The 13749-nt window shown below is 34.1% G+C and overlaps 1 protein-coding gene across 2 annotated transcripts in view; it reads left to right on the forward strand.

Moving 5' to 3' along the window:
• The window catches only part of LOC136039366 (alpha-mannosidase 2C1-like), a 158329-nt gene that overhangs the window by 19486 nt on the left and 125094 nt on the right, over positions 1 to 13749 (forward strand). For both annotated transcript variants that reach the window (XM_065723034.1, XM_065723035.1), the window contains exons 3-4: positions 6729 to 6853; positions 11398 to 11502. In XM_065723034.1, coding sequence (XP_065579106.1) covers positions 6729 to 6853; positions 11398 to 11502 — 230 coding nt within the window. The remainder of the gene's footprint in view (positions 1 to 6728; positions 6854 to 11397; positions 11503 to 13749) is intronic.

Below are 13749 nucleotides of genomic sequence, written 5' to 3' on the forward strand. Positions count from 1 at the left end.
AATAAAATTACCTACCTACCTACCTACCTTCCCTTTTGCTTAATAAATTGACGACAGAATTGGGATATACAATTGTGGATTTTCTCCCGGTGAGTCTTAGTCCACTCAATTCAATCTTCGATATTTTCGTTGGAAGTTAAGTTCGACTGTTGAGCTCTTCCGAGATATGAATGAACCTCTGTTATGTGTTCTTATGAATGAACCTGTGTTCTTTTATGCCCCAAACATCCATTTCTACTCTAGCTTGATCTTCTCCCTGTGCCAAAATTCGAGAGATAAAGATTCACAGTGCGGTATTTGGTTTCTTTGATTTGTTCGTGGTTTGTTACATCTATAGATGTAACGTAACTTTCTGCCATTAGATCTTGGCTCTGAAAATTGCTCATACAATTATCCAAAAATTAAGAATTTATTTTTTTGTGAAGGAAGGTGTTTTTTATTTATTATTATTATTACTTTGTTAAAGATTGGATTAGATCTTTCTGCACTCCCTGCCCGCTGTTGCTCGATAATTGATATTGTTCAGATAAATATTGTCTCAAATGGACGTGTGTTGACGGTAGCTCGGAGTGGTATATTAATGTTATTTCTTTTTAAGGTAGTTAAGGCAAGATTATTTTTTTTTTATTTTTTTTTATTAAGGCGCATTGGTTTTTGTTTGTTTTTTTTTCTGCTGGTATACGAACTCTGTTCCCTGCCAGTGGAAAAATGTTGTAAATTATTTTCATTTATATTAAAGAACCTTGAAAAATACAAAATACTTGAAAAAAAGTAAGAAAATGAAGAAGGAAAAGAAACGCTAATTTCAACGATTCAGATAGACTACGTAGATCTTTTCAGAATGTAAAATAGAAATGTGAATATCTGAAGATTTATATACATTATAAACATTATAATAAATAGATACAAAAATTTTTATTTATAATAACTTTATATAAGAAGAGATAACCTCGATAAAAAAGAGGAAAAGAAGAGTGCTCGAATTCCATGGAAAACCAACTAAAATTTACAAAATTACTGGAAAATTTTAACCATGGGATGATTAGGAAATAAAGTAAGATAGGAACATACGCAATGAAACAGGAACACATAGTAATTGTGTATTTAAGAAGGTCATATTTTAGGCTCCATTTGTTCCTCAATTTTGCTGGAATGGATATCCCTTGGAAAACTTTTGGAAGTGAAATTTCTCTCTCAATCTGTCCGCAGGTATGAAAGCTAGAAGCCCCTACTTACCAGAGTCTAGATATGAATGTCGTAGCATGGAGTCCGTATGTCAAACGCTTTTCTGTATGCATGCCTAGAAAACGTAGTCTCCAAGTAGATGCTGTTATTCTGGGCTTAAAATAGCATGTTAAGAATGAGACTTTCAGTGCTGTTGAAGATAGTAAATGGAAGTTGTTTTTACCAATAAGTAAATAATTTTTCTATCTTTCTTCTATTGTATTATCTGTTCATCAGTTTTTGATAAAAGCCCATTCATTATCAATTAAAAATCAAAATAAACTACCAAAACATGTTTGGATCTATAAACATTATTGCCCAAAGTCCAGAAAATGTCAGAAGTAGGTATCAAATTTTGTACCGAAGACAAAAAACATATTTATTCATCAAGGATTCAATCTTTTTTTTCAAATTAAGCATCTATTAAGTAGTAATTTTGTACCGAAGAGAAAAAAACATATTTGTTCATCAAGGATTCAATCTTTTTTTCAAATTAAGCATCTATTAAGTAGTACTCTCTTAATTAGGCGTTAACTATCTTTACTAAATGCCTTATTTTTGTGTTGTGAGAGCAATACTTTGGTTTTATCGTTTTTTCCCTAGCACCCTGATTTCGCTTATTCCTAGAAAGTGGTAAGGGTCTAACCTCAGCGGTTTTTACCAAAAGTGTGGACCTTAGGCCGGATTGATGAATATGACTTTGCATTTTGGAAAGCTTCGCAGAACTCTTGCCTGGGACCAAAAATCTATTGTTTCTACCCATTTCTGTTCCTGATTTCAGTTGAGTTTATCATTCGTTTTTTTGCACTTGGGATTGCGATAGAGAAATGGTATCAGATGTGCCTCTTAAACTTTAAAAGTTCTCTCATTGCTAAAGAAATTAGAGTTTATCCTTTGCTCCTTTCTAAGTGATGACGTTAGAAACTTGGCCTACGGCAAAAAAGTCAACTTTTGAACTAAGACAGATAGATTTTTTTCCGAAAAATTCCTTCATGAAATTTACCAGTTTGAAAGTTTAAAGGAGTTGACAAATTCAGTAGTAAGGTACATACTGAAACCAAAAATAGGCCTATATCAATTGTGAGACATTTAAGTTAGGGGGTTTTAAGCAACAGGCGGCTGTTAGCTCATAATCATCTTCGGCATGGATGGGCTCGCAACTTTTGGTAGTTGGTGTACCTATTATTTGTTTCCGGTGTATTTGATGGTAAGACCATTTTGGTTCCAGTGGTAAGACATGTAGAGGACTTGCAAGTAATAACCGGCTGTTAGGCTACAATCATCTTCAGTGATGAGGGGTTTGCAACTTTTGCGAGTTGGTGTACATAGTATTTATTTTAAGATCCTTACTGATTAACAACTTCAGCGTTTAATTGAAAAGAGGAAACAAAACCAAAGTGTTGCACTCGCAACACTTTACTCGGCGAAGCCGAAAAAAGGTTGCTGTAGCACCTCACGTTGCTTCTGCAACGTAGATCTAGTTCTAATTTAAATTAAGTATCAAAAAGGAAAAAAAAACTTTCCTTTTTCCATCCCTTTTAGCTCTAATACTTCCACGAGATCTGAGAACTTATTTTGCAACATTTATTCTTTTAGCATGTCTCTGACAAAATACAATCCGCATCGTCTAGTCACATACCTTTTACACCGATCTTTAATTTTAGGCACGCGCATCCATGACCTAGGACTATGTACTGAGGACAACAATGCAGAAGTATGATTTTTGTTGTAAAAACTAATTTTTACTTTGTTTTTTCCTCTTTTTTCGTTTTTTTCTGGAATGCCACCGATTTGTTGCGAGAAACTAATAAGGGTCTAACCTCTACGGCTTTTACGGAAAGTATGGTCTTCTGACAGAATTAATGAATATGATTTTACATTTTGGAAAACTGCTTATAATTCTTGCATGCGATAAGCACGGTTATGGATCGACCTTTAGCCAGAGCTTACAATGTGAGCGGAAGTGGTCTTTTATAATCTGTCAAAGGGGACAATCGGCTCAGCCAAGCTATAGTTTCTTTGAACCATCTTCCTGCTTTCGGATGGAAAGTTCTGTTCAAGCAGGCAATCTAGTAGTCATCACTTAAAAAATGAAGTTGATGGTAAAATCTTAAAGTGATTAAGATGTGCGGGGTTCCCTAGCCCGATTGCTGAAATGATTTCTAGAATAAGAAATGAAAAATTTAGATATATGAAAAATGAGTGTTTTTCCAGGGGTCCGGAAGTGCTGCTATCTACTTTAACTAGCTATTTGTGATAGTGATTTTGATCAGGTTTACTATTTTGTTGTCTGTGTTTTGAACTGAGACTGGAAGGTGGTATCGCATGTGCCTCCTAAATTCTGACAGTTATTTCATGGCTCAGTAAATTGGAGGTTTCCCTTTACTCCTTTCTTATTAGTGACATTGAGAATTTGGGCTAAATGAAAGAATTTCGTGTTCGTTATTATTTCCCAATCTGTCTTTCGCCGTTTTGCAATGAAAACATTTTAATGATCATTTAAAGCATTATATAAAAAACGTAATGAAGGCAGAAGTAGCCTGGAAAAAGAATTAAAAAGCTAGGTAATTAACTGCAACAACAGAAGAATCTTTTACGTGATTTGTTCATATGTGTCACCCTTTTACCGAAAAAGTCTTAGGTTTGTATAAAAAACTTTTTACTGAAAAAGTTCTAAGTATGTAGAAAAAGGAATAATGAATATTACTTACATTGCAAAGGTTTTCAGCAATGGGTAATTCACAGTCTGTAGTGGCAGTCAAGAGTTCTACTCGGTTAGTGGATCGTTGTTGCGCGCTTAAAGTACTACTGGTACTGGTACAAGTACTTTTACTGGTACTAGTACTTACTCTCTGCAATAGAGAGTATTACTTTGTTGCGATATCGTTGCTGTTCATTAGTAGTGGTATTCAAAAAATAATAGTTGTTAAAATAGAATATTATCAATATTACATATAGCAGTTGAAAGACCTAATGTAAACCCACTGATTATCTTATTAATTATTAATGCTGATGACTTACCAATTTTTTGCTAACCTTCATTTTAATCAAGCCAAGTGGGGGTTTTATTTTGATTGAGAAGGATGTCCAAGAAACGGATATAGGCAATCTTCGGTCTGCTCATTAGAATTCCATACAAGAAACCTGCAACATTATAAGGATAATATAATAAAGGCTTTAAATTCTAATAGTATTTTTAGTTAGATTGGCTCTAAGCAGCCATATTTTTTGAAACCCCTAGCCACCCAATACTTTTTGAAAGTAGCACCCTCATTAGCAATGACTTGCATATTAAATAAGTTCTTCGGGAAGCAATTGAAGTTTAACTAAAGTTAAGTACTAATACTTCTTTAAATAGAGATTTAGGAGAACATTCACTCAACGCGTTATGCACAAATCTGTTATAAAAAATTTTAAATTTTAAATTGCAAACCAATTCTTAATACCAATGAACTTTTATCAAAAAGACCTTTTAGGTTAGCTGCCAAAGAAGCAACAATTACATCAAAAACATGCTCCGATTTGCTTTTATCTCAATGAATTGCCTTGTTCGTGTTTTTTAATTAGTCCTGGTTTAAATTTCGTGAATTCATGATGCTAAGATTGTATTATTATTATTTTTTTAAAGTTTTAATGGTCACCTGTGTTATTATAAATATAGTTGGGATAGAACGCAACCCTGCTTGACTCCTGATTTAATACGAAACCAGGGGCTTTGAACCATCCCCCCAAAATGTTTGTCCGACTCGTTAAAACGTGAGAAAATTAAGCTAAACAATTTTTTGAAAAAAATCCTGGATACGGCCCTGCTAACGTCATTTCGTACATTAACCACAGGAATATTATTCTCGCACATAGCATTAATTACTTTAATATATTCATCCGGTACAGTCAACAATAGGACCCTTCTGGTCCCATCTTCCTCACAACTTGGTTTTCTACACTTGGCGATGATCTTCTATTATCAACAAGAGTCGAAATTCTGCACAAACTATCTCAAACCTGATAGCTCTGACTCATTGTATATTCATGGCTACGAATATTCTGGTACTACGAGGAGGCAACCGATAATAGATAACACCTAAACAGACAAAACTCAGAAGAATAATCCATTCATAAGAATCCGATGCAAATGATGTGTCGTTTACTAGACTATAATTTCCTCGAAGGGCGCGACTCCTCAAGGTAACCCTGCAGGGCTGTTAGTAGTCACAGTTTTAATTAGGAAAACTCGTGAAAGATCCACCCTGATACCACAAGGAAGCCACGTAAGCAAGATTTTCCTGTCTCGGATAAGGAAAAGGACGGGAAAAGGAACTTATGAAAGAGTGGATACCCCAAACCGTCTTCCAGCACAGAAACAAGCTCCAATTTTTTATGCTCAGCCTATCCATGCTAGGGCATTCATCAAGGCATCAGGATGTCAAGGATGTTTAAAAACATCCTTAAACATTTTTTTTTTTATTTTTTACTCTAAGACATCTAAAGTACTTTATATTTATACTATACAAAAATCTTATATTGTTTTGTGTTTTCAGTGTAGCGCCAGTCCTTATAAATTCTACAAATAACGGAAAATATCATGATTTTAATAGAGGTAGTTTAATAGGTAGTTAATAGACATGTGTCGGATATGTCTCAAAACAATAATTTTTGTTCAGTTTAAGTTTCAACCCTGGTCTTTATTTCTATCAGAAAGACTTTTTTGAATTAATAATTATAAAAGAGCAGTTGTTTAAAATCTATTTTTGTTTTCAGGAAAGTGTAAACGACACTTTAGCCTTTAGAGGGTCTAAAGGGGTGCTACCCCTGCTTTTATTTGTGGTCATTTGTGTTAATTTATACTTCGACTTTATTATACTACTAATTTTCATTTATTATTGTTTTAGGTTTTATTTACTCATTCATAGTTATTTCTGTTCGTTATAAGGTTTTTTTTTATTGCACGACTTTACCTCTGCTTCTTTTAGGTTTTAAGCTCGCTCTTTATTATCTTTGAATACTTTTTATTAGAAAAATGTTTTTTAAATTATTAAAATATCCTATGGCTTCTGAAAAAAATATATAGAATATGAAATTGTTCCTTTTCATTTGTTTAGATACAACGCTGTAACTCTAATTGATACTTTGCTAGATTTTATTGTTTTAAACAAGTTTTGTTCTTCTTTTCACCAAGGTCTTCTTGTTCTAAATAGATTTGCACGCCACGAAAAAAAAAATATTAGTTATTATTATTATTGTTTTTTTTTTAGAGATAGAGAGAGGGAGAGAAGTCTAAAAAGCCAAATTTCTTCTTTTTAGGCAGTATTGTTCCAGGTATGCTGCAAGTTGTGTGTGAGTGTTTGTGTCGGTATACTTTGCAACATATTAAGGGTGAGGGGAAACCCTCTCCCCTTCTGATGTTAAAGTGTTATGAGGACCGTCAGTTTTTGCACTATATCTTAATTTGATTTGTATTACACGTTATTTATGTCACTGTTTTTTATGGACGTCTTTTTTTTTAGTATATCATGCGATTGGAAGCCTGATTCCAGAGATAATTGGAAAGCCTAATCTCAAAAATCTTGAATTTGAAGAAGTTGAAGTCGGTGAAAGCTATGGTCCTACTTGGTCCATACACTTATTCAAGGTGAATATTGCCAGGCCTGTGTTTTTCTTCTTTTTTAACATGGAACTTCATTGACTGCCTATATACCTTTCTTTTAAACTATTTAGATTTTTTTTGTTATTGGTATTTCCTTTTCATAATGCAATATTTGCTATACCTACCTACGTCTATGTTATATACATAAACTTATTGATATCAAACTTTCTAGCAATCCAAACCGAGTTTTTTGCATCCCTCAAGGTTTATTAGTAAAATACGATGCATTTAATGGCTAAATCAGAGCAAAAATATACTTAACAATAAATAAAATTAATAAGATAAGGGTTTTTTACTATTATTAATATTGACTAATGATTAATAAATTCGTTTTTTGCCATTTATTAATAAATTTATTATCCGCACATACAGTAGCATAAAGGTAAGAGTAAAAGCTAGAAGAGAAAACTTTAAAACATATATACAAATGACCTATACATGATCCACACAAAATCAGATAAGACAATAGTGAAAGTACCAGGACATCAAAATGAAAATTTTTTTGGCCTCTCGCCCCATCTTTGTTGTAGTATGTCAAAAACTTTGTACAAAATTAGATATTCAAATGCCTTGTGGCTCTTCAGTGGATGACGTCAGTTGCTCTTTATCAAAGGAACTCTGGTTCCATCCCGCCTGTCACAAGGAAAGCCATCAGAGTAAAATGTTAAATAGTTATTGTAGTAATTTTTTCTGATATTTTTGACTAGAAGCCTTAAATATTAAGTAATCATGGCTGTTTATCTCGTAACCTTTCTCTTCACATTTGAGGCCTGAGCCTTGATCCAGCCTAGTCCGCCTGACTACAAAAAAAAAATGTAAAATTAAACCTTTCTGTTTATTGGACTAATAATAAGGTCAATGTTTTACTATTGAATCGTCTAGCTATATCTTCTTGATTGTCAGCAAATTTTGTATTGCCTTTTTCTCACAACTCCTGAATTATTACTTTAATAACACCTCTAACTCCCATACTTTTCTATTACCTTTCATATCTATCACTCAAAAATTTCTTTTGTAAATCTCTTTTCTTTTTTTTATCAGAAAAAAATAAACTAAACCATCCTCTAATGTTAAAAGTGTTCCGTTTTCCTTGGACTCTTTGCATTTGTTTTTAGAGCGGGCCACGTCATCGTGGCCACGTGATATATTGATGCATCCTGGAATTGGGTATTTTTAAAGATGTACATATATTTTTCTGTAAGGACCTATAAGGATCTTGAATTAGTCCTCGCTTAAAAAATATATGAGAGTATCCTGTGTCCCTACCTCTGGGTCATTCTTAGCGCCTTGAAACTTTTGAAACTGTTTACTCATCTACTTATAATGTTTTTTCAAGCTCTGATATTTGTCTTCATCAAGCAGTTCCTCCGATTTTTTTCTAGTGTGCCAGAACATATTGTATCCTCAGGTCCAAAAAGATTATTTTCGAGGTGTCAAAACCTGTGTCTGCATGTCGTATCCGACAACGCATTGTCAACATGGATTTTGTGTACTTCCGGTGCAGATTCCTTTTTGAAAAGATAGTCAATATAATTGACCGCAAACTCAATCCTTTGGCACAAAACTAGATATTTTAAGAACCAATACAAAAAAACTTGTTTACACTATAGTGAACAACTACACACTGAAATAAAAGTTACACAGTAATTCCGTGCAGAAAGCGTCACCTATTTTAAAGTTCTTGCAAGGAACACTGCTAATGCCATCTTTTAAGAAATAACGATAACTTTTTCAAGCTCCTCTATTCTTGCGATAGCAACGTTTAGGCTCTGAAACTGTTTCTTTGAATCAGTTTTAACAGAATACGAAACGAATCCAGACAGGTTGTTGGCCCTACTGCTCAAAGCAGTTTTGAAACGTGAAATATTCGCTCGCTCATACGCTCGTTTAATGTTTGGTATTGTGCGTCAAACTAATTTCCTTAACTTTCTGTAAATGGAAATATATTCGTAAACATTTTACGAGGTTATTTGCATTTTCATTTTCTAATCTATTTTTATTCTAAAACCATGGTTTTTCCATAAAAGAACCTATGATGCTATTTTGTGCTATGTAGAGATAGCACTGAGGATATCCGTTTTTCCGCCCTGAGTGAAAATATTGAATTCACTTAATGCTGAAACAAGATATCATATAAAAATGTGTTATGGTCGTGATTGTCATACAACGACGAAAAATTTACCCGACCAGAGAAAAGATTGCTCAAAACAGTTATTTTTGTTTGCAGTTTTTCAGCTCTAGCAATTTTTCTGAAATCCTTTTGCTGAAAATTTTCGTTTTTTCTTTTGAAATGACTTCACATGTGACTGTTTTTCATTTTAAAAAGTGAAAATGATATATAAAGATTAAAATGTTTTAAAAGTCTAAATATACGGAGTATAACTGACAAGTGATTAGAAAAAGAGTGTTTTGCTATTACTCTTCAAGATCTTGCGATTATAAGTGCCGTTGAAATCTTTTACTTGATTAAACAAAACAAAAAACAAGTTTTTTTAAATGAAAGTAAGGAGCGACATTAAAACTTAAAACGAACAGAAATTACTCCGTATATGAAAGGGGCTTTTCCTCCTCAACGCCCCGCTCTTTACGCTAAAGTTTGACTCTTTCTCTTAAGTCTAATTTTTAAAACAGTAAAAAACTTTAGCGTAAAGAGCGGGGCGTTGAGGAGCAAAAGCCCCTTTCATATCCGGAGTAATTTCTGTTCGTTTTAAGTTTTAATGTCGCTCCTTACTTTCATTTAAAAAAACTTGTTTTTTTTGCTTAATTTCTGGATGTTTTTGAATTAATGCATGTTTTGATCTTGGCTCTCCGCACATAAATAATTAAAACGAAATTTGCATATTAATTTTTTTTGGCTAAATGGCTTTTTCATATTTTTAATCGGAAGATTTTGAGAAAAAAGGAGCGAGGTAGGAGGCCTAGTTGCCCTCCAATTTTTTGATTACTTAAAAAGGCATTTACTTTAAATTTTTTACGAAAGTTTTCACAAGTAAAAAATATACGTAACTTACGAATTAACTTACGTAGCGAACTTCTGTATTCGTATGTTTTTATTGCGGATATGAGGGGGGTCGCCCCTCGTTGATACCTCGCTCTTTACACTAAAGCTTAAATTTTGTCCCAATTCCTTAAGAATGACCCGTGAATCACAAAGGCCGTAGAATAAGTAGTTGTAGTTACTAAAAATACTTTGGCGTAAAGAGCGAGGTCTTACGAGGAGGTAAACCCCTCATATGCGTTATAATATCTGTTCGTTTTCAGTTTTAATGCTGCTCCTCACTTTCAGTAGAAAAAACTGTTCATATTTATTTTTTCATTGTTTTTTTTTAAATAATGCTAGAAAATCCTGCGCCCCCTCCATTGAAAGTCTCTTCCCCCATGAGAAGTTCCTCCATGGAAAGATCCTCTCACGTACCCCTCCCCTCAACTCCCCCCTCCCAACCAAAAAAAACCTGAAAACGTCTGTACACTTCCCAGTAACCATTACTATATGTAAACACAGGTCAAAGTTTGTAACTTGCAGCCCCTCCCACGGGGACTGCGGGGGAGTAAGTCGTCTCCAAAGACATAGTTATTAGGTTTTTCGACTATGGTGAATATAATGGCTATCTCAGAATTTTGATCCGGTGACTTTGGGGAAAAATGAGCGTGGGAGGGAGCCTAGGTGCCCTCCAATTTTTTTGGTCACTTAAAAAGGGCATTAGAACTTTTAATTACCGTTAGAATGAGCCCTTTCGCGACATCCTAGGACCACTGAATCGATATGATCATCCCTGAAAAAAAAAAAAAAAAAAAAAAAAAAAAAAAACAACACGCATCCGTGATTTGTCTTCTGGCAAAAAATGCGAAATTCCACATTTTTGTAGATAGGGGCTTGAAACTTCTACATTAAGGTTCTCTGATACGCTGAATCTGATGGTGTGATTTTCGTTAAGATCGTATGACTTTTAGGGGGTGTTTCCCCCTATTTTCTAAAATGAGGCAAATTTTCTTAGGCTCGTAACTTTTGATGGGTAATACTAAACTTGATGAAACTTATATATTTAAAAGCGGCATTAAAATGCGATTCTTTTGATGTAACTATTGGTATCAAAATTCCATATTTTAGAGTTTTGGTTACTATTGAGCCGGGTCGCTCCTTACCTCCGTTACCACGAACTGGTTGAATAGCCATTTTGTTGCTTTGTTTTGGACAAAGCATTCTTTTTTCTTTCTTCTTCTTGTGATAGAAAAGCAATTTGGATTTTATCAACGTTAGTCTCCCCTTTTTTTGTGAATCTCTTTCATAGTTTTTGTATATGCTGCAATATTTGATGCAGTGTCCAGTTGTTTTGCTGTAATCCGCTGATTTCTATCCTACAGGAAAAAAGACACCCTAATAAAACAAATTTTATTGATTTGATAGTAGACATTCTTTCTCCTGTTCAAGAAGAAAAAGCTTGAAAACCAAAAAAATGTTTTTTTTTATTTTAAGTGAAAAGAACTGACGCAGTTTATAAGGTTGAATAAAAACACGTTGTGTCTTGCAGTTGGAAGTGCTAATTCCCACCTCTTTCAATGGACGCGAAGTTCACCTCTGTTGGCAGAGCGATGCTGAATGCCTTCTTTTCAACGAAGATTTGCAGCCGCTTCAGGTATATTCGTTGTTCTTCTATCTCTTTCTACCTTTTCTTTATATGTGCTATCTTTATAAATGTTAAATAATTGGATTTATTTATTTATGTATGTATGTATTTATTTTTTCTCGAAAACAGCTCCATATTTTTTCAGAAAAAGTGGCACCCTGGGATATTCTGGCCTAAAAAAACTATATAGATTTATTAGAAGTTCAGAAAATTCGTTATGAGCCTTAATTTTAGAAAAAAATTATGTGAGTGACGTCATTTTTATATACATCAGTATTGCAATGACTTTGTCACACTTGACACACTTATGTGGACAATTGAAGATTTTCATGCATGGAGAAGTTTATATTGAAAGAAAGAATGAATGAATGCTCTTCATTATCCATCTATAAATAAAAAAAAAAGAAACGATGGAGTACAATACAAGAAAGGAAAGCAGAACAAACATTTCATAAAGATCAACACAAACTACTGAAAATACCAAATCTAAAATAGTGCGCCCTTCCACGGATGAGAAGAGGACTAGTTACTCAGTTTCTGAAACTGTTCATCCCCGGCCTGAACCGGTTCCACCACACCTGAACGGTTAACGATGTACCTATTATTGAACCACAGAGGGGACTGAAGCAAAAACTTCGCGTACTTAAAACAGTACTTTCGTAACACTCGCCTATAAGATTCAATGAAAATGTCCCAAAATGAGGTCAAATATAGAATATGCGGGAGAGCCACACTATTATATATTCGAGAAAGGGATTTCCGTTCCAGATTAAGCTGCGTTGTAACCACACTAGCATAAGCAATTCTAAGTTTGCGTTCAGTATTCTGAAGCAAAAGCTTTCTTGTATTCTTAATCGAAGACCCAATGGGGAGACCTAAATATGTTAGTACAGTGGTGGGTGCCACCTCACTTTCACCTAGATAGACACTATCGGGCACATAACTACCGTGTAAATTAAAGAGAGCATTGTTAGAAATCGGCGGTAATAATGAAATATCTTTGAATAGCATCAGCATGAAAAGACATTAAATTGCGTAAACAGCAAAAAAACTGGTAATTGTAAAATATATTGTATGTATTTTAACAAAGGATTATAACAATTGAAATATCTTAAAAAAGAAAACCACAACTTTGAAGCTTAGTAAAAATCGTTGTTAGAAAAACATCATTACCGAATTTCTTTTATTATAAGTATAAGCAATGTCTTTAAGACATGAAAAAAGCTGAACAAAAAATTTATTTTCAGTTCAGAATCGCTAAAGTTATTATGTAAACTGCAAAAATATTTATGGTGTCTGAGCAATAATTTCAATGTTTTAATTTAAACTAGAAACATGCCTGAAAATTTTGAAAATAGTTTTTTTGTTATATAATATCCACTCGCTACATGATTAAGCTTACAAGTTTGAACGCAACCAGTTATATAATATCAGTTGGAAAGCCCAAAAACAAAAATTTGTAATTATTACAAACGATGATTCGATGTTTTGACAAGAGATTACAACGATTCAAAAACCTTAAAGAAGAAAGCCAAAAGTTTCAGGCTTAGTACATCTATATATATAAAAATAAGTGGTCTGTGGGTTATGTCTGTTACACTTTGTCTGTTACGCCAGATTATATCTTCTATATATATAAAAACTAGCTCAAGTCGTTACGCGCCATATTAGTTACGCGCCATTGTAGTTGTGTCCCTGTGTCCCACCTGTGAATATAGATAGATATATATATATTTTTAACTACATAAACCTTGCGAATGTACAACATTCTTGGCTGTCCCATTGTCTGTGCATATAAATAGATTGTCATGTTTACCGACTCTTGAACATGCAACATATAATTGTCCATGGGAAAAACAATCTGTATTCAGATCTATACCTCATTATTCTAATGATTGCCCTTGAGCTTTGTTGATGATGATTGCTAATCGAACATTCCCTGTGTCCTTGTCGTCATTTATATATCCCCCTGTGCCCCCCGGCGTCCCCGTTGTTGTTGTTTTCCTGTGTCCCGGTCGTCATTTGTGTCCCGGTGTCCCAGTCTGTAATTTCTCTTTGAGTGTCGCGGTCGTCATTTATATTCCCTGTGTCCCGGTCGTCATTTTTGTCCCGGTCGTCATTTTTGTCCCGGTCGTCATTTTTGTCCCGGTCGTCATTTGTGTTCCGGTGTCCCGGTCTGTAATTTCTCTTTGAGTGTCCTGGTCGTCATTTATATTCCCTGTGTTCCGGTCGTCATTTGTGCCCCGGTGCTTTGTT

This window comes from Artemia franciscana, chromosome 19 (assembly GCF_032884065.1).
Source record: "Artemia franciscana chromosome 19, ASM3288406v1, whole genome shotgun sequence".
Classification (NCBI taxonomy): Eukaryota; Metazoa; Arthropoda; class Branchiopoda; order Anostraca; family Artemiidae; genus Artemia; species Artemia franciscana.